The sequence below is a fragment of the Crassostrea angulata genome, chromosome 2 (genome assembly GCF_025612915.1).
Source record: "Crassostrea angulata isolate pt1a10 chromosome 2, ASM2561291v2, whole genome shotgun sequence".
Lineage (NCBI taxonomy): Eukaryota > Metazoa > Mollusca > Bivalvia > Ostreida > Ostreidae > Magallana > Magallana angulata.
Window position 1 is genome coordinate 21310813 of NC_069112.1, and position 22258 is coordinate 21333070.

The 22258-nt window shown below is 31.7% G+C and overlaps 1 protein-coding gene across 1 annotated transcript; it reads right to left on the reverse strand.

The window, feature by feature from the left end:
- Window positions 1-422: 422 nt before the first annotated feature.
- Window positions 423-19753, reverse strand: LOC128174014 (uncharacterized). Its single transcript, XM_052839661.1, has 15 exons — window positions 19700-19753; window positions 14808-15000; window positions 13755-13865; window positions 12704-12829; window positions 10496-10590; window positions 8086-8207; window positions 7084-7229; window positions 5295-5411; window positions 4967-5061; window positions 3706-3838; window positions 3335-3519; window positions 3041-3113; window positions 1819-1953; window positions 1050-1157; window positions 423-609 (listed from the first exon to the last, which is right to left on the reverse strand). The coding sequence occupies exons 1-15, from the start codon at window positions 19751-19753 to the stop codon at window positions 488-490; spliced, it is 1815 nt and encodes a 604-aa protein (XP_052695621.1). The 3' UTR covers window positions 423-487.
- Window positions 19754-22258: the final 2505 nt, after the last annotated feature.

The window sequence follows — 22258 nt, forward strand, 5'->3', positions numbered from 1 at the left end:
CTCCCAGCGGAAAACCTTAAAAATATGAAAAAAATGCAAAACACATCAAAGCTAAGGAAATGAATGTTATTTACATAACATATATGTTTCTCATTATGTGTTTGTGACTAAATCAACATAAAAAATAACGTATTTCGCAAATGTTTCTTACCCAGTGTATGCTGGAACAAACACCGTGGGCCTTGTTATCAAATATGCTTTTCACATACCGTGTTTAAAAGGCACACAATTAACCGGTTTTTTTATATAAGAGAGATATGCTTGTTTTCCATCAACTAAATAAACTTCAGGTGTAAAGTATCAGTAAACAGTCACGTCAAAAACCATTATTAAATTATGCCTACAATATAACTGTTCAAAGATTTTGAAAATAAAAAGGACATGATTTTTTTTTATAATAACCAGAATGCACAGGAATCAAATATATAAGCTTCAACTATCTCAACCTGTAAAATAATGGTGAAAAGGCCTCTAGACATGACTGTTGTCAATAATCACTCGTACTATCACAGAATTGCCCATGCCAGCCGTTATCACAAATACATCGTGTTTCTGTTTCTGACAGAGCCTCACATCGGCCTTGATTGCACTGGACATTAGCACATGTATCTATTAGAAAGAAAGATGGCTTGTTCATCAATTCAATAATTTCTGTTTTGATTTTTCTTATCAGTGCTTTTATGAATCATTAGACAGTACATAAAAGCGAGCGAATACTTCTCTGCCTAATGTATATTAAAATATTTTCAAATATTTTGTAAATTAACACATTGGTACATGATTATATAGACTAGATTCAGAACAAGATTCTTTTTTTATAATTAACATTGATATTCTGAACTAATATTGCAAGCTTTTTTATTCGCTTGAGCGCGAAACAAGCGAATTTAAAAAGGGGCATGTATTCATTAAATTGAACTATTCTTAATAGTTTAAATGGTAACACAATACATATGTGCGTAACTAAATATAAATGTATCATGTTCTTTCCTTTTAAATTTGAAACAAAAAAAAAATAAAAAAAAAAAAAGTAAGTGTATTTGACATACATATATCACATTTGTCCCCGCTCCACCCGTCGATACAATCACACGTGTATGTTGAGGAAGACAATGGGAAACATGCTCCATTCAGACAACTCTCCTCTGTACAAATATCTGTGAATATGACATAATATTACAATATATATATATATATAAATATATATAAATATATATATATATATATATATATATATATATATATATATATATATATATATATATATATATATATATATATTACCATTGTGAATAAAAATAAAAATAGTTAAAGCAAAAATACCGAAGCAACAATTTTTTTGTGGGATGTTGTTGAATAATATAAAATGTACATATGGTGGTGTTTGTAAGGTGAATATGATGATTTAGCTACCATATAAGAACCGAGTGTAGCTTAATCATCTGATTGGTCGACCAAAACAGCAATGGTTGTATTTTTTTACGATTCACCGACGAATTGATTCAGAAATATATATTTGAGTGTTGTCAAATGAAGACGTCATCACATTTTAGTTTAGACGATTTGAAACATTAAGAAACGTGATATTTTATTGAACGACATGATTACAAATCCATTTTGGGTCTAACATAGAAATGGAATGTTATGTTGAAATCAATCATTTTATAATCAATTTTAGCAATGTAACAATTGAATCTTTGCGATGGCATTGCATAACGAAACTGTATCTCTTGATAGTTAATGTTAATTAAAAAAAAAATGGGAAATTTTTCAGCATAAAACAACTATTATAATAGATAGCAACTAAAATGTAATAACATTTTTCGCAGTATTGTCCGGAAAATCCAAACTGGCAGCTGCACTGAGAGTGGGCAGTGAGTGTGCTATTATTGACAACGATTCCACATGTTCCACCATTTTGACATACAACATCATCACAGGGGTTAACTGCACCTGTTGTAGAATGATCTTATTATTTTGCTATAAAAACAGCATGATATTTTATAAGCAACGAACCCTCTAATCCAAAGAACACCCCCTTCCCTCAATAAAAAAGCAAAACAACAACAACAACAACACCCACCAAAAACCAAAACAAAACAAAACAAAACAAACAAACACACAAAAAGAAAAAAAGACAATAAGGATAGAATTCAAACACAATAGGATATGTTAATGACACGATAGAGCATTAAACTCACACGATACAATAGGATTGATGCAGGATGCAATTGGAAAGAATTGTTAAAAAAAGTTGCAGATTACACTCTCTGTGTAGTTTTTAAAGTTTCTCACTTTACCATGAATCATTGTTTTAAATGCATATCCTTCAGTAGCCATGATTATTGATATCCAGGGAAAATCGTAGATATTCGACCCCACTGACTTCATTGGAATCTTAAGAATCCGTGTTGTCTCCAATTTTAATGCTTCTCATAACTTATGTGAAGCCTTTCCAATCGAATTTACTTCCCAGATGAACATAATGAGAAGACAATTTGAAAGAGTTCGATTTTCTTGATTATACTGAAAGCTGACCCGTTTCTAAATTGATGCACGGTGCAAATGAAAAAGAATTTTTAAAATATATTTTTTTCCGGTAGTGTATTCACATGTTTTCCTTGCTTCTACATTTTTGCGCTTTACCATGACATATTTTCAACTCTTAGTGTGTTATGTTTAAGTGTTATTTAGTGAAAATCTTGTCCATCAACTACCCTACATAATCACTCTGAGTAACACTTTGGAATCATTAAACTTTGTTATAGCCCAATATCCGAGGTGTTGGATAGCCAATTCCAACACATTCCCACAAATTTACATCCTAAACGAAAACAAATTTTTAAAGAGGCAGTTTTCTGTCTAAAATGGAAAGAGATTGCATCCAATAAAATATATATCCCCATAAGTTAGAAAAAAGTCCGAAATCTAGAAAAGTTGGCGCTAACAAAAAATCCAAATTCAAGGATATTTGGCGCCCATAAGATTTAATAGATCAACAGGATGTCATGATACCATAAAAAGTGTACATATAACTTACGGCAAAGTAGTGGTGTTATGCGAATATTATCCAAAGCAAGATGCTGGTATCCATAAACACCTTTAAATACGATCTGAAAAAACAGTGTTTGTTTAATTTTATTTTATTTGTTGACTAAGGCGAATGTCACGTGTAATTTATTTCTTAAAAAAATCCATCCTTTGTAATTTACGTATATTCTAATGATTTATTAATTGAATTGTAGGCATAATCAACGTAATTCTCATTTTATATCATGTAGGTTTTTTGTTTGTTTTTTTTTTTTTTAATCTTTTATTGATGTCTAATACATACCTTCATGTTATTGACTGCACGAAGATTGATCCCAACACTTGCCCATTTGTTGCCAGTACTTGTATTGAATACAACATTCGAGGTTCCCGAATCACTAGATATTCTAACCGTCAGCGTTGTCCGAAAAAAACCTACAGGGTCGTTGTTTGCTAAAGCATAATTAAACCGGAGGCATCGATTGGCTCCTAAAAAGGTAATACACTATGGAGAATGTGATCTCTATAATTGAAAAAAAAATGTTATAATAGAACTTTATAAAATGCTCTGTTTGCATGTCATGAGCAGGTGTTAATTCAGTTCAGTCACTATTATGTTAATGAGAAGAAGGAACATACAGAATGAGTGGTCCGACTTAAATACAAAATAATTACTTTCAAAAACAACAGATGTTTCTAATTTTGCAACACTGTCGTATGGAAAATAAGATGCACGAGAAGTATTTACGAGTATAGCCATTAGGTAACCATCAAATGCTGTTATATTAACGTCGTGTAAGTTCCAGTACTGCAAACAAAATGTGTATAAGAACAGTTCTATAATAAGATGACATTGAATAAAATCTTTACTTGCTTACAATGCAATGATGGAAAGGACACAAGCTGTATGGCTACATGTGACACAATCGAGTTATGCGAGGAAAAAAAAACAAACTATCGTTAAATTGAATGGAAATAAGAAAAGTGATTGGACGAACCTTTAGCAAAGGTTTTGATTACTATTTATAAATAAATATTGGTATCTCAAAATCAGTATGCACTGTCTTATTCCTATGTATCAAATGTCAATGGTTTCGACCGCAAGTCTTAACTCTTACTAAATAGGTTAAATCCTATGCGCCAAGCGCTAATTTTCCAGAACAAATTTAGAATCAAATATTCCAAAATATATTTGCCCCTGAGGGACCAAACATTAATCATAATTTGGTTAATAAAATCAATATTGCTAAGACAAACAAGATGCCTATATTACATAAAAAACACATCCAATAAATAATTAGAAAACAGAACGCCATATCTTTTTACGATGCACATAGAAGCTATAAATTTCATTTTATGAACTATCCATACAAAGGGCACTTGTTACAGACCCTGGAACGTGCTACTACACCAGTTGCACGGTTCGGTTCGGTATGCTTTTTGAACGGTACGGTTCGCTTTGTGAACGGAACGGTACGGTTCGTTTTAAAGGTGTAGTAGCACGTTTCAGGGTCTGTATATTCCGTAGCCCATACGAATTAGGCTACATATAACTCTGGTTTAACTTCTCTGCTTAATGATTCGCAAATACCTGTATCCATTATGATGGCAACAATTAATCGTCTCACTACAAGTCCGTTGTTTTCTACCCTTGACTGATTGAAAATAATGACACAACTTTTTTTTAAAAGTCGCTTAGATTTATTTTCGTCACCGTTTTCGAAAACTCAAATCAGAAGTGAATGTTTTGAAAAAAAGATATATTCTTTAGATATTGCTACAAGCCTGTCAATAATTAAAAAAAAATCAGCAGTCATTTTTGTTTACAAACTTATAATAAAAGCAAAGGATTTTTGTATTAAGAAGGTATTAGAGGAAATACACTACTAAATATACCATTAGTGGATATTATACACATGCAAACATAGATACATACCTTCTTTGTGGACCATTTGAAATCAACCCTCGAAGAACCATGTTTCATTAATGTTGAGAAGTCGCGTTCAAAACTGTCTGTTACGGTTGCATTAGCTAGACAATTGCCACATAAAAAAACCAACGCTCTGATGCATAGTTAAGAAGATACATTATGAAAATAAAACCAATGGTACTGTATAACAAGAAAGTTTAATCTATGTCTATGACATATACAAGCCTTTCCTCTTCGTAAAGGATAATTTAAAGGAAAAAATAACAAACAAACGACAACTACAAACGGTTGATTGACAAATGTATTGCATATGTTTGTGTAACAATCAACATACCTGCTACAGTATCACAATTAGTCCCCGAATATCCTTCAGTACACAAACAAGTGAAGCTGTCGATGTGCGCGCCATTTTTACATGTTGCAGGATATTTACAAGGGGAACTACTGCATGCTTCAAAATGATAAAATCTTGATTTAAATTTTTTACTAAAAAAAGGAAAAAGGGGCCCATGGGCTACATCGCTAACCTGAGGAACAATAGATATGATAAAATCAGTTTGATGGAGTCATAATACAAACTATCTGGACAATGTACAATAATACAGGTAGATCCTATATAAATAAAATCCACCCCCCCCCCCCCTTGATATTCTTAGGTTTATAATCATTAGTGCCTTTTTTAACAGGATGATTTTATAGTCATATCACATGTTGAGTATTACAGTTCTCAAAAAGACCCTTAACAATTGTTTATATATGAGATACAAATCTACATCAAATTCTAAAACCTTTTTGTGAGGCCGAGGAATTGTCCTGGGACCATAGTCTTAACAATTATAAAGAATCATCTAGCTGATTAGTTTCTATTAAGAAAATTTTTAAAGAATTACTCTACATATTCCTATGTAAAACGTTTACCCCCCCCCCCCCCCCCCCCATTATGGCGGAACCCTGCTCCCGAGTGTGTCATTATTTTCACAACTTTGAATCTACACTACCTGATGATGCTTCTAAACAAGTTTTAGCTTTCCTGGCTGGTTAGTTTCTGAGAAGAAGATATTTGCTCTTGACCTCCATTGTGGTCCCACCCTACCCCAGGGGATCAAGATTTTCACAACTTTGAATGTACATTACCTGAGGATGATTCCTTACAAGTTTCAGCTTTCCTGGCTGGTTAGTTTCTGAGAAGAAGATATTTAAAGATTAACTAAATATATTCTTATGAAAAATTTTAACACCACTTAAATGTGACCTCAGCCTACCCCCGGTGGTCATGATTTTCACAAATTTGAATCTACACTTCCTGAGGATGCCTCCACGCCAGCTTCAGCTCTTCTGGCTGATTAATTTTTGAGATTTTTAAAGATTTACTTTATATATTCCTATGTAAAAATTCGACCCCAAAATGTGGCCTCATCCTACCCCTGGAGGTCATGATTTTCACTACGTTGAATCTACACCACCTTGAGATGCTTTCACACAGGTTTCAGCATTCCTGGTTTAATGGTTCTTGGTAAGAAGATTTCTGAAAATGTGTCAAATTTGCCATTAATTTCTCAGTGTCTCCCACTTGAAGAAGGGCGTGGCCCTTAATTTTCACAACTTTGAATCCCCTTTGCCCAAGGGTGATTTGTGCCAAGTTTAGTTGAAATTTGGCTTAGTAGGTTGAAAATGTGAATAGTTAACGGACAGACTTACGGAAGTACGGTCAGACGGACGACATACAAAATGTGATCAGAAAAACTCACTTGAGCTTTAAGCTAAGGTGAGCTAAAAACTGCAATAAAAATGAGTTTAGCTTATCAAATTATTTTAGTTGTAGTTAAAGGTTAAAAAATGAAATTTATCATATCGAAATAGGTTAAACAGATTGAAATTCATAAATAATGTTAATGTAAAGAAAATAGGTCGACAGATACCAAACAATAGATTACATTTACTGCCGAGTGAACTTATTAGAAAGAATGTAAGAAGTGCCGTACATAATGAAAAAAAAAATATGTTCACTATGTGTAGTGCATAATTATCAATTGAATTATGTTTATTTTGAAATATTCAAAATACTATCAACAATTCTTTCATTGTTATCGATTTAAAAAACAAAATTAATTTTAAAATTTTACCAGATGGCACTGCAGTCACTGTCAAAGCAAATCCGCTCCCGGGATCGAGGGTCTTGAATCGTAAGCTATTAAAGCGGACGATCATTGTATTGGTTGGGCCTAAATTTTTCTTAGTAAATGTTTCACCACTAGAGTTTCCACAGATTCTGTGAAAAAAGTATTTCAAATGCAAAAAATGTTGTTTGCATCTTTTCGACACAGCCAACACGATATAGCTAAAAACGTATTGGGCATATACAAATTGTGAGGTACTCCCCATCAAAGTAAACAATGGATTAACCATAATTTTATTTTTTCTTTCCCAAAAGTGTTACCTTACAGCGTAGGGCAACGAGCAAGAACTGTAATTATTATTAAAGTCGTTATTCATGTTTTTTGGGTAATGCCCAAGTTAATGATATTGATCACTTTTAATAACTATAGATTTTGTTTTGTTAACCGGGCTTTCCAACGAAAAATCCGGTTATGAAAATGGTGGGCGCCTGCCAAAAAGGTACCATCATTGTACGGATAACCCCTACAGTTTTCAAGATAAGAAATTGTTCTTTTGCAAATAAATTTAAGTTATATTAGAGGTGTGCATATTGCTAGAATTTCGATTTCTGATAATTTATGAAAAAATACCAGCTTTTGAACTTTGTCATTTTTTGGTAAAATATTGTATATAGGGTACCCACATTGTACGGATAACTCCCCCTACAGTTTTTAGGATAGGAAGTTGTTCATTTGCAGATCAATTGTACATGTATTAGAGGTGTGTTACTGTGTATTTTGCTAGGATTTTGATTTCTGATAAATTATGAAAAAATATTGCATAAAGGGAACTCCATTTCACTGGATACGGTTGGTAGTGTTTATCAATTCAGAGTTGACATGGATTATAGATACAGTTCACATAAAAGAAAACCCGGTTTGCTGTCACAATGGAATATTTTTAAAAGACCCGTAGCATTACATTACGATATTTTCGAACCATAAGAAAAACTTTTTGATTCTTATTACATTTTCCCTCTTGATCCAGAAAGATAATCCCTAATTTCTATATAATGGTAACAGTTGCGTTTACGGCTCATTGGAAGTCCTAAGCTATTTATGTAGACTTGGATCGTGGTCTTCTCAGGGCCCTGTTTAAATTAAAAATGTTTATTAATATACAATTATTTAATGCTTGAGCAGTCAATAGACCAGAATATTTTTCCCGAGGTGCAGGGAACAGCTCAGTATGATCTATTGCCCGAGGCCAACGGCCGAGGGCAATAGATCATACTGAGCTGTTCCCTGCACCAAGGGAAAAAATTCTGGTCTATTGACTGTTCAAGCATTAAATAATTGTTTTATTACCTAATTCCTTTTTTAGTTTTCGGGGTTTACAATTTGCATATTGCAGATGGTTTTCGTGCCATTATGTAATATACTAAGATTTTTTTTCTCATCTTTTACATGCACAAAACCTGTTGCATGCATTACAACATCTCAATTTAATATTAGTTTACACAAAGAAGGGGGAGTCTTCAACCCATTAGATTTTAAATAGTCTTTTACCTTATATGAGGCTTTAAAACTGTTGATTATTTGATACTCTATTTTGATAATATTGAATTTGGTTTCACCAAGTACTAAAAAAAGCGTCTATGTAAAGGAATATTCATTCCCTGAGAACTATCGAAAGAATGTAACATTAACATAACCGCGTTCTGAAATACGTTGCCGGTCCAATAGATCGCAGTCTATTGACCGGCGGTCCAATAGATCGCAGTCTATTGACCGGCGGTCTAATAGATCGCAGTCTATTGACCGGCAGTTCAAAATAGACGCAAATATTTAATTTGTAATAAAACAACAAAATCCCTTTGATTAGGTAATAAACAAGTCTATTTTTTTTATTTTTTTAATGTAGACAATCTTTTAATAAAGCATAAATGATATTTAACCAAAATTTTAGTGTCAGTTGTAAAGTTAAACGTGTGTTACATACAAAGCTCACTACTTTTTAAGTTCTGTTTACATTCTGAATCATAACTAGTAGGCTAATTGTTCTTGAACAATTAGAGGTCTCTCCACCTTAATATTTTTAATGAATCGCTAGATTGATCAATAAGGTATACAAAAAATTAATATGCCAATGATAAATGGTGTACTTTAAAAATCGGAAAACCACAAAACCATAAAATGATAAATGATTTTAAAGAGATTTTTTTTTTTAATATCAAGCCATTTCTTTAAGAATACCATGTTGTATATATCGTAAATATTTATTAAATTACCTTCTGATTTTTTTCCACTTACTCTGAACAAAACTGAGCCAAGAGAATATTCTTTGCACACTCATATAAGCAGTAAACCTAACAATAGAAGAGAGTGTTCTAGAGGCTAGCTGTCTTTCTAGAACATGAATGGGTTGACTGTAAGAACAAGCTTCACTTGATGTGATACCTGACTGACCCAAGTAAATACTTTATTGCGCAATCCAGCAAGCTATTGAAACCATAACTAAAATTCTGTATTTCAAAAGATATGAAAATTCATTAATTAATATATTTCCATATGCTATTGACATTTGACCTATATGGCAGTTTGTTTGGCAAAGGTAGACACTTCCATCCCAAGTAGTCCGAAGTCTCTATGCTAAATAGTAAAAACGTTGGAAGCGATTTTATCGAAGTTTCAATACAATGTTTTTTTCAATACTATTACCCATTGTGAAAATAATGTTAATACGTTGACACATGCTCATATATTTACATATGTCAAGTCTGAATCCCTCTATTTCTTAAAGAAACTTATAAATGTACTTAATTCATAGCTCTACAGAAACAACCAGACTAAACCCTACACGCCCCGTTTATCGATTGGTCAAAACAGCAACTTCACAAAATAATCGTGATGAGACAATATGGTTGTTTCTTCTCACTTATGTACAAAAAAACTGACGGTAATTTAGTGAATTTTACTCAAAATCAAATAATCTATTTGTTAAAAGAAAGTTGTAAATATAAACATCAAAATACCATCTTTGATGGTTTACTTGGTTTTTGATGGTAGCGATCATTGCAGAAAAAATCGGGTTATCTATCTTTTTTCTGCAATGCCCCACTTAAATCATTAAAAAACCATTTAATTGTTTACCTAACTCATATATTTTTTTCGACAAACATTTGACAGAGATCATTAGACATCTTCTTTCTAGACACACTATTTTGACAAAGAGTTTGTTTGTGATGTCCAAAGAAAATAATATCCCTTCAACAAGGTTTCTGAAAAGCGTAGCTATTTGACCCGGACAAACTACCCGTCGTGTACATGTGTTTTTGAGGCAAAGTTGAGCAATTAATAATGAGTTGTAAAAATGAAGGTTATGTTATTAAAGTACAATAGAGTAGAGATTTATAGTTAAAGAAAGTATACGATTCACCTTGATTAGCCAGGTACATCTCACGCCTTTCTTATACCCAACCATGTCAATCATTTCTGTTCCTCCGGCTGTTAAGTTGATAGTCCCCCCGCATCCTATATAGGAATAAAATTTGATATTATGCATATTCGACACACACAAAGTTAATAGGTGTTGTGGCTCATTGAATATATCCTACAACATCAAATCAGCAAAACATAGTTTATAACAATAAAAAATGCCCATGCGCAAATAATGTGTAAAGACGCAAAGGACAAAAAGGAGGGGGCGGGGGGAGGGGGATTGGGGCTAATAAAATTCATGTATTTAATCTTAATGCACCAGAAAAAGAGAGCAGCAAAGACATATTCAACTATTTATAGAAATGTGATTGTATTCCATAGAATAGACTTTTGTAGTAAGTTCTCGCAAAATAATTCTATCTAGGTTCATGTCCAGATGGAATTGCATAAAAAGAATGGATTAGAATAAAGCATTGCAAAATCATTAATTGAAACGGAGAGTCACTGTCACTCTTAGCTTCTGTGTGTTGTCGATAAGCTCTCACTGCCGCGACAAATATTCCATGATTTTAAGCGAGCATGACATTAAGCAAACGCTTTTCCTTTATTGCAATGCTACATACTGTTCAATCAACGTTTAAATAGTCACATAATTACAGCAATCCATATTATCAGACATAGTTGTTACCCGTATGTATTTGGATTTATAATATGACCCGGTTGACAAATGAGTAAAGTCATATTAATTCATTTTTTTTTTGCCTGCGACTTTAGTCGATTCTTTAATCTTTGCCTATCAAGGTACTCACACAGAAGCAATAATATGACTTACAGGCGAGAACAGATTAGTAACTTGATTATAATAAATCATTTTCACTGATTTATATAAGGAATAAGGAATCATTCTTTGAGTATTATGAGGTGATCATTTTGGTCGGGGTGTGATCAAATCCAATAAAGCCCGAAGGGCTTTATGATAGATTTGATCACGCCCCGACCGAAATGATCACCTCATAATAGTCAAAGATTGATTCCGTATTACTCATATTTATATAATTTTAGGCCATCGTACGATTAAATCTTTAAATATAAATAAGCAAACCCCGCCGGCGTCTCAATTTGGCGTCATTTGTATTATGAGTTATATAGTACAAAATCGATACGTAGTGTTATCACAGACAAAGACACTGGATAATGTAAATATATGTTAGTATTTACATGTAACTTACTACAATGTTTGAAGGGATACTGAAGTTCGGTGGACACTCCAAAATCTTGTAGACTGCGCCAAACTTAAACGGTGTGATCTGGCAATCTCCTATATTTCTATTGCGCGCATTAAAACATCTTCAATTCCTTATTCTCTTACACATTTGTGTATTTAACGATAAACTATGATAGGTTTTAAGAATAAAATACATTAAATATGAAATGAGAAAAAGGAGACTTTTCATAAAATGGTGAATTAATAAAACCAAACGGTCTGTAACCAAAGTTCCTTATATCCATTTGATTTGGTCACCATCGATAAATTTTAAGCAAAATTTAAGAAGGTCACATGCATTTTGACACATACTGTACTTTTTCTCTATCCCGATTACGATTAAAACGAATGTATTAACCATATTTGCAACCGATTCTATTTTGCTTCAAACAAAAACAAAAAAGTTTGCAAACTTAAATCATAATGTTCCATTTTATTTTACTTTCAATTGACAGATAAGCCCACGATATTTTTCTTGCTGATTTTGGATAGCTTGTTCACTGTTTCCAATCAAGTTTTTAACACTTATCCTCACACACTTTGCTATTCCCTCGCTATCGGACTTTGGCATCTGTTTCAACATAAGGCCATCGGAGAGACCATCAGGCTTATCTCGAACTCAGTCTCATATATACATGTATACAGCTGAGTTGAACCTTACTATCTCGAATACAATGGACATATCGATGTAATATGCAGTATGCAGAAAGGATTGAACGTGACGGTATTAAGAAGCTTTGTCCAATATATATCAATTTTCTATGAAAATTTATTGTTTTGAGAAGGCAATATAACTTTTTCTTTGTCTGTGATTTAGCAGTTTTCTTGTCAATGAAATATAATTATTTGGGTTTTTTTTTTACTTAAGGAGAATTTTTTGTTAAAAATGTTACATCACTAAAAAATATATCTTTCAATAACTCAATGATTAGCCAGACTTACCAGGACAGGTGAATACATCTGTGCAGTCTCTTCCTGAGAGTCCATCCACACACTCACAGTAACACAAACCGCCCACCCTCTTGAGATAACCATCGTTTTGACAAGTTGAATAAATTGCGCAGTGATCTAAATAATAACAACTTAAAATTGAAAATTATCACACATGTATTTATGTTATTTGTGCAATTTTTAAATAGCTTAAAGATAGATCCATATAATATATATTTTAATGCTATAATTCTGTTTTCCCGAATAGTTAAAATTAAGATTAATCAAATTCAATATAATTTTAAAGTCATTTTTAGAAATTCAGCTTTTACAATAGTCAGTTTTGAAAATGCAAATATACATGAAGTGATATGATTTGATAAATTTATTTCACGACGATATAAATCGTGTCTATTTTTGCACGCAATAAGCTAGGAAAAACAATACAAGAAACACTTTCAAAGAAAACTGACCGGGAATAACATAAAACAAATTTTCAAATTATTTTGATGAAAAAGGAAGTATCAAAAACAACATAATGTCACTTTTTAATACCTTAAGTCTGTATTTATAAATCAATAATTTTTTTCCACTAAAAGAAAAACGTATTGTGCCATAAACAATATTTAATTCCCCTATTTATTTTAACAGTCTTGCCTTTTTGGCAACAAATGAATATTAACCATTGGTCATTTTACGTTAACCCTTTAAGCTGTAATTAATAACCGGGTGTCTTTTTGTGAGGACTTTATACTGTTAAGGTCAGATTTAACAACATACCATCTTAAAGGCGAGGGAACTTACTTGCCAGATATCTATTTGTACCAGTCAATCTTCTCTCAAAACATTTATCCAACAATTCAAAAATATGAATTATGTTTAATCAAGAAGTAGATAGCTGTACGGTTGACCTATTTAGTTACAAAACCTACAATTGATACGACAATGCATTTTGGCACAGGATCAGTCTGCATCATTCAGTTAATTTTCAAAACGTTTAGCTAACAATCAAATTAAAGGATGACATTGTTTCATACTGCAGCTCTTTACGAACAAATCATACCAGGATTAGCGCATTTGTAGAATGCATTCAGTTCTGCTTTATCGTAGAATGAGAGGTCTATGTGCCGCAATCTGGTCAGATATTCCAAGTCTGGGTCGTTAAGAAAAATAGCTCGTCCTTGACCAGCCTTAAATACGAAAAAAAATATTTCAAATATAACGCCTGTATGTGGTATTTTAAAAAGATTTCTGTTATCTGTAAGTTTACCTGTTATATGAGTCTTTACCGTTTCTCAATTTTGTGAACTAGACATAGGAACAAAAAAAATAAAAAACAAATAAATCAAAACAAAAATTGCTATTCTTGGGTTTCATAGATTGACTTTTACCTCACTGTGTATATATTTTCTTAATTAAATATATTAAATGAATAGAAAATAATATCTGTCCTGTTAAGTACACAGTTTTAATTTCAATATTTTTTTTAATTTCAATTTGCTTCAAAATAACAAATTCAGTAACATATTTTTCCTTCATAGATGTGATAAGTATGTTATTAACAAGTATGCCATCAATATGATGATTATTACTTTTTTTTTTACTACACATCCTGTCTGAACTTGTACCAACAGAATCAGCCTAGTCTGCCAAGGCTGATAAAAGTGTGCAAGGCTATTACAGGATATGAGATAGAAACAAAAAGGTATTAAAAATAAAGAGGAAAAACTCAGATGAGATCCAATAAAAGAGGGCGACACGTATTCGTATCAGCCTTGCAGATCAATACATCAGATCTGAATGATACCATTCAACCAAGGAAGCTGATGTTGGTATTATAAAACTGGCTGTATTGAAAAAACAATCATCCTGTACTTGTTACTAAGTATGCATAATAATTTTATTTAAATAGTTTTTGTCTAAATCGATTTTTTATGCATTGACTTTTTTTATAGAAATATTAAATATTATCATGATTACTGTATAATATTTTTTGTAACAACCCTACCCCCTTAAAAATGGCTAGAACATGGTCTGTTTTACCAGAGCATATCAAATATGTTTATTATTATTATTATTTTTTTTTTGGCTGAAGATCAAAATGAGGTGCATATACAAACTTGATACTGAAGGATGGAGCCAAGGTCGTACTGTCTAGCGTTGGACACATCGAAACCCATATAATTTGGTTCGTCCATTTTGGGAATTTGAGCCCAACGAAAATTTAGGACTCTGTGGCGATCGCTACTCCTGGACTGTTCATGTACTGCCCCAGCAACGTGCATCATTTCGTGTAAAGCGGAGCTCACCTACAAATAAGTTAAATTTGGCAATTTAACACATCAGACAGAAGCATCATAAAATAAGTTTGAATTTAGGCCGGGGGTGCATTTTCCCCCCAATAACCTGTATGTTTTTTTAAAAAAAATAACAAAAACAAATATTTTATAATTTGTTAAAAAAAAAAAATTCTTGAAACAAGAGATATATACGAAATAGACACATGTGATTGTGATTGTGGCCTTTCTCACATATTGTTGGCAAACACCAATGATAATGCCACATGTTTGTATATAACATTGATATCTAAGAAAATAAAATAGATTCTGAAAGTGAATCTAAATGCTGGACTTTTAACGATTACCTCTCTGTTTTAACTGACCAATGCGCTTTCAACTGTCACTATAGTATACTAATAAACTTACTGAAGTACAGTATTTTTCAGAGATATGGAGGGGGTGAACCTTATATCCTCGAAAACCAGGAACGGTTCTGCACCTATTGGAAAGGTAACAACAACAACAGTAAAATCAACAAAAACTGCTTCACAGCCGATGACAGAGAATCAATTTCAAACCTGGATGTGCATTTTTGTGTTTAATTTTATAAACTTTGAACAATATCTATTCAAGTGTCTAATTCAGTGATAGTGTTAACGATGAATTGAAAACAATGCAAACAAAGACAGCACCGACTCACACTTCTTAATGATTTTTTTATTAAAAAAAAATAGACATACTTTTTTCTTAAAATGGAAAAATTGGTGATCGAAAAAAAAATCGCATTAAAAGTTGGATAAACTCTATTACTTACAGCATTACATTGACACTAGTTTTAAAGACCCGAATGCATAGGAACAATACATATCATTGTCCATATAACACCGTGTGTAAACCTCCGATATATATCAACTAAAGAGCCAAATTGGAAAATATTTTCACTTTCAGTCATTACACAAGTCGGGTTATAATATTTTTCATTTAATCTTTTATTTTTTTGGAGTTGGGGGTTGGTCGGCGTTGAATTTTGAATTCTACGAAATTGATAAAAATATATCTATATATTTTAATGTCACATCCATTGTTTACCATTTGTACAAATATAAATTTCTTAAATGAATGAAACAATTACTGAGAGCAAATATCACAATCTCAAATTTTATTGACTAACTATCTTTGTAAACTGACAAATGCGTTTTCTATGTCAATGCAGTATAAAGTATAATAAACTTACTTCAGTAGAGAAAATTTCAGACATATACATTTAATAGCGTATGGGTTTCACCGGGAGTCTATATGGGACGAATGGAGCAATATCTTAATTTGAGATTAAGACATTTCAATATATGTTTGTCAAACTCACATTTAAACTACTAATTGATTCAGCGAAGCGAAAGAAATAACATATTTACATATGGTAATATGGTTGTTAAATGTGTGCTCGCTTCCTCATTCTGATTCAGGTAACCAAAACACGCTTGATTTGTTACATAAGCAAATTAAAATCATGAGTGAACATAGACCGTCGTCATTATCTCAGCTTAGGCTAAAAATTCACTGATTTAATTCCGGATCTTGTCCAATGTATTCTAGATTCCATAATCTTATGACATCTTTAAAAAATCAATTCTTCCAATAATCTGTTTGAATGTCCAAGAGTACCAGTTGTGTCCAATTTTTAGGAGACCATTTTTTTTATTCATATGAAGCAGTACTATTCAAACACTTGTACTTGAAACAAAAATCACTCGCTGTGGGTTTCAACTGAACATTTAGGTATGTTGACGACGCGTAACATGTATCAATTAACAATTGTTATTCCATGCTTACGTCGACAGGATATATCCCAGTGTACTTGAAATAAACGATGCCACACAGACAACGTCATCTAATTCATTTTTTGTGATAATTTACTGGAAATGGACATTGGTGGTAACCTTACAACAAAACTGTGTGATAAACGTGATGACTTAAATTTTTCTATAGACGACTTTCATTACTTATGCTTACTTATGTAGCAAAATACCTTCATCACCTGCAAATGGTGTTTGTGTCTCTCAGTAAATTCGATATTCTACGGCATGCTCTTCTAATGAACAATATTTTAAGGGGAGGCATGCAACTGACAAAGAAGTTGAAAAGATATGACTAATTATCTTTTCGTAAGTTTAATGGTCGATACAACGATTCAGTCAGCAAATATAAGCTTTCACTGAGTTGCATGCTTACTGACTTTTTTCATACTAATTGTAACTAGATAATTAATCATCTAATTGTCAATGAACTTTTCCGGGGTTTTTTTCCCGATTACAACAAAGAGAACAGCGGGTGTGAGTGGTCGGCGGAGTGTGCTCATTCCTTATAGGCGACTGGTCTTTTAGGGGTCCGTGTTGCTCTGCTTTGTATTTGTATTTCGTTTAATGGATTTTTGAGAAGGTTATTTTTCATCACTGCTTTACCATCCCAATTATGATCGTGCTTCTTTAACAAGGAACAGTACTGTTTTTGTTTTTTGACAAGAAGTATTTGCTTTGCAATGTTTGCGTTTGATATTCATTAGTTTTTAGAATTTTACTTTACCAAGTTTTGAAATTTTGATTGTTATTCAGGGATTGGTAAACAAATTACATTGAATAGTAGATATTTTGAAAAAAAAGAAGAAAGAATTCCTCTCGTTATTTTTATTTCTAGTTTGTCAAATTTTTGAAATGGTTAAATCTTTTGGACGAGTAAACATTTAAATCATTGACTATTTGTGAACACAAAGCAGTATGATACATTTTAAAATCATACGTTTTGACGTTACACATGACATAAAAAAAAAAATAATGAAACTTCACAACGATCTTAAATTTTCATAAATCTAGTGTTTAGGTTTTAAATATAAATTTTCATTTAAAAAGTTAAGAGAGTTTTTGTCAAATCAACACTAAGATTTAATACTTTATACCAATATGCTATCAACTTACCAGGTCGAGTTACCAATTACTTCTACATAATACGGTTGATTTGTATGAGGAACCCATCGAACACAGCTTGCCCTATTAAACTTATACACCGCTAACGCCATAACTATATGAATTATGGTATCTGAAGTGAAGTAAATTAAATCTATATATAATGCAAAAAGAAAAACACAAAAACAAAAACAAAAAACAAAAACAAAACAAATATACAGCTCAGCAACTCTTTTCACAAAGCAATAACAACAACAAACAAAAAGAATTAAAAATCCAGAAAACGTGTTTTTTCTCCTAAAAAAGCTGAGGTCTATTTAAATGATATAAAAACTATAAAAAGCCAGAGAAAAGCATTACATAAACATACGATTTTGATAAGATCCATAATTGATTTTATATGGGATAGTCTTGTTTGGCCATTTTAAGGCATCTTCCTTAATAAAGATTCTCTTTCCTCTATTTCGTTTTCTTTCACCTCCCTATCAAAAGAAATGTCATTTTTGTAAATCTAAAGCTATGCGTGGTAACACAACTTACAGACTGCACACTATTATACAAATACTGATTTGAACTTTTTTTACCTATTTACTGGCTATGAAAATGATGGAGAACTCATTTTTTTCCCTTAAAAGACATGATCTATTCTATAAGGCAAGGCTGATTGAAAAGGGGTGCTGTAAAGGGAGGAAATAAACTTGCTATCGATCGGAAATGTAATGTTAACAATGCCATTTTCCGATAACTAATTAGGTAATTTATTAAAAGGAAGATAATTTTTTTATCGATGCAGTTTTTTTCATGTCAACAGATATCAGGTTATGCTTAACCTTAGCAATTGTATTCCAGTAGTGGTTGTTTGAATTTATTAAGGAATGAAATCAAATACCGTCAGTGAATTGTTTAGAATAACCACTAACTATGAGTAGGTAACATAATGTTTTCTTCAGGTAAGAAAATATCACAAGGTGTATTAAATATCTTTCACACATCCATATGAAGTAATTATTACAAAAAGGGTTACATGATTTGACATTACAGAAGCAGAAATGGCTCTTATAAATTACATATTAACTTTGCTTGAACTTCTTGGGAGTTCTCTTTATGAGAAAGAAACCTAAAGTAGCATGCTTAAATTTAACCATATCACTGAGATTTTACATGATTATCATGCAAATATCACACGATGAAAATTTCGAACGATATTAATAAATCATTATTACAGCGCACGCAATTTGCAACATGATCAATTCTTGTTCAAGCAGATTTCATCAGATACAGAAACTACATGCAAGTCAATTGCCAGATGAACCCATTTTCCCAATCTTCATTTTAATACTCTGGTCCATATTCTTGTTATAGGTTTATGTTGTAAATTGTAAATCTACTGCATCAAAATAAGGTCCGGTGGAGAGTAAATTGCCTACGCACCAATTGTTTTGTTTATCAAATCTACTTCATGCAGTCAAAAAAAGAAACACTTTAAAACTATTAAGCGTATATTTGTTTAAAATAATTAGAAAACAGATCCTTGCATAAAAATATGTACAAGTACCAAACCCTTTCATGTTTATAAAAAATGCAAGTCACTTTTTGTGTAGCAATTCTTTAAAGACTATGATGTTGTACTTATTGCTAGTTTTAGTTTAATGCAGGTCTATGATATTCACTTTGAATATTTTTAATTGCTTTCGTGTCTATTGCCTTCTTTGTAAAATAACAAGCTTTTGTTCTTACTTGAAAAAAAAAAATAACCTTCTGTGTTAACCTACCGGCTTATCATCCGTCTTAGGTGGTAGATGGTTCTCATAATTTTCAAACTCCATCATTTGATTTGGCTTTGTATTAAGATTCTGAGGCTATAAAGAAAAAAAACCAGTAGAATATTTGCTTACAAACTAAATGATAATAGTTAGGACAACTTATCAACCGACCATGTAATTGCTGATGTAGAGTAAATTATTAAATCAAAATCAGTGATATTTATTACGTGTATTGTGCATTTTCTTGTATTTCTATTTTATATCTTAATGTGTAATCAATAAAATTTTTAATGACACGCGTGATCAATGATATTATCTGAGATAGATAGATAGATAGATAGATAGATAGATAGATAGATAGATAGATAGATAGATAGATAGATAGATAGATAGATAGATAGATAGATATAAATAATTTAAATCAGTGCCTTTGTTTTCTTTCCATCCAGAAACACTATCGTTCTTTTCGCAAATTCATTTTCTGGTGAGTTCTCGTCAAGAAGTGGCTGTCAAAGAAAAGACATATTGGCCACATTGCTCACCCAGACAATGGTTTGTGTACCTTGTTTAAACATGGAACTCTTCAAAAATATTCTAAAACTCCAAAATCCTCATGCATTTCTAGATTTTTTTAATAAATTTCAGAATAATGTAAAACGAAAATAAAGATATATGGCCAATTGCAAGTTTAACCCGTGTACGCGAGCAACACTTAAATCAGTTGTGTCAAGTGCTTGAATAAAAACAAAATGAAGTATGTGCGCTTATCAAACAAAATCATTTTTTAAATAAAATGTTTGTGCGCTAAGCTTAATTTGCGCCAAGGTATAAACACTTGCATTTCCGCTCAAATACGCCGATTGTTTTTAGCTTTACAGAACATAAAATGAAGTGTCTGTTTAGGGACAACATATCATAAGATTTAAAATGCATGGACTGACTGATCTTGTAATTGATGGCCTCAAGATATCAAATATGACAGAACTGGAAAATAAACTTTAGTAAGACATGTTTATAATGACTGCCAGGGACTTTTGATTTACTTTGTTTTTTTATACCTCTCAAGTTTACAACATAACATAAAGTCATGAGGAATGAAAATCACTTTGTTGAAGCGTCAATTCATTATAAGCCTGTTCGCTATAACTTTTTTTACAGTATAAATAATTATAAAAAAAGAGAGAAAAAATAATTACTGTGATCTTGATAGATTATATAAAGATATGATATTAATCCGTACAGACGGATAGCTTTATGGACAGACAAACATGTACATGAACGGACGGTCAGCAGACAAATACTATTATTTTTTGTAGGGGGTTAGGGATGTCAATAAGGCGACATTTGAAACTTGATACGATATACAGCAGTAAATATGGCGCAAAAATTACATATCTAAAAACAAAGTATCAGGAATGACAAACGTGTGCTTATCAATTACCTTATCAAGTTCCTCTGGGTCGGAAGTATGCGAGGAATTTTGACCTGTGACGAAAATTTTAGAAAACTTATAAACTATAACTAAATAGCAAATGTGTATATCATACATGTACTAACCATTCGTACCAATAAATGCACCGGAAAAGCGTATCAGGAAAAGTTTTATCTTCGAGAAGTCGTATCCTTTATGACTAGTTATATACAAATTAATTATATTTACATCCAGTGTATATTTCCCCGTACCTTTGCATTGGAAATCTGCGATGTTCAATTTACTATAAGTACATTTTGCTAAAAATGCGCAATGAACACAAATATAAACTTTTCCACGTGTTTTGAGTGTATTTATTTTTGTAAGATTAAATGGAGCTTTGAATCTTACATAACCAATTGTATATGTACTTTTGAAAAACATTCAATCATTATATCTACTTCTTAATTCAAAAAGAAATGTTCCAAAAAATTTCGGGCTTTATATTTTTTGTCGCGAAAGCTAACTTAATAAAATGTAAATATGGTTGTTCCATGTATGTTTCATATCACTGACTTAGAGTGCAAATAATAACCGATGGGTATTTTTTATTAGTTTTCTTATCGTATTGAAAATAATAAATATCCCTGTTTAAGGGTGTTGTTTACTCAGGATTTGAGTTCTCAAATTCTGATTGTTATAAAGTTCAATGTAATGAGTAAAATTTGTTCTAAACAAAAAAAGTATTAATAAAATGAAATATTCTTGACAAAACATTTGATATTTTTACTTTATTACGATATTAGGCTCAAACAAAAATAGACTTTTAGCCAAACAGAGGAAATTCGGACTAAATTTTGCAGATTTTGTTTTCCGCTAAAACATTTTTGGAAGTACTCTAATATTGAAAGTTAAGATTTTATATTTTAGTCTATATAATTTTTCATATTTTCTGCTGGTTTTACCTCACTTATTCATTAAAATAATTGTATGGCACGAATTGCGAAAATATTAAAAAATGCTTAAAAACGATAAAAGACACCATATCTCAAAATTTTGATCATTTACCTAACATAAATTTTATGCCAACAGAATAAGGACAATATAAGTAGTTCAATGCTATAAATGTTTTTGTATTATCATCATTCAATTTTTTG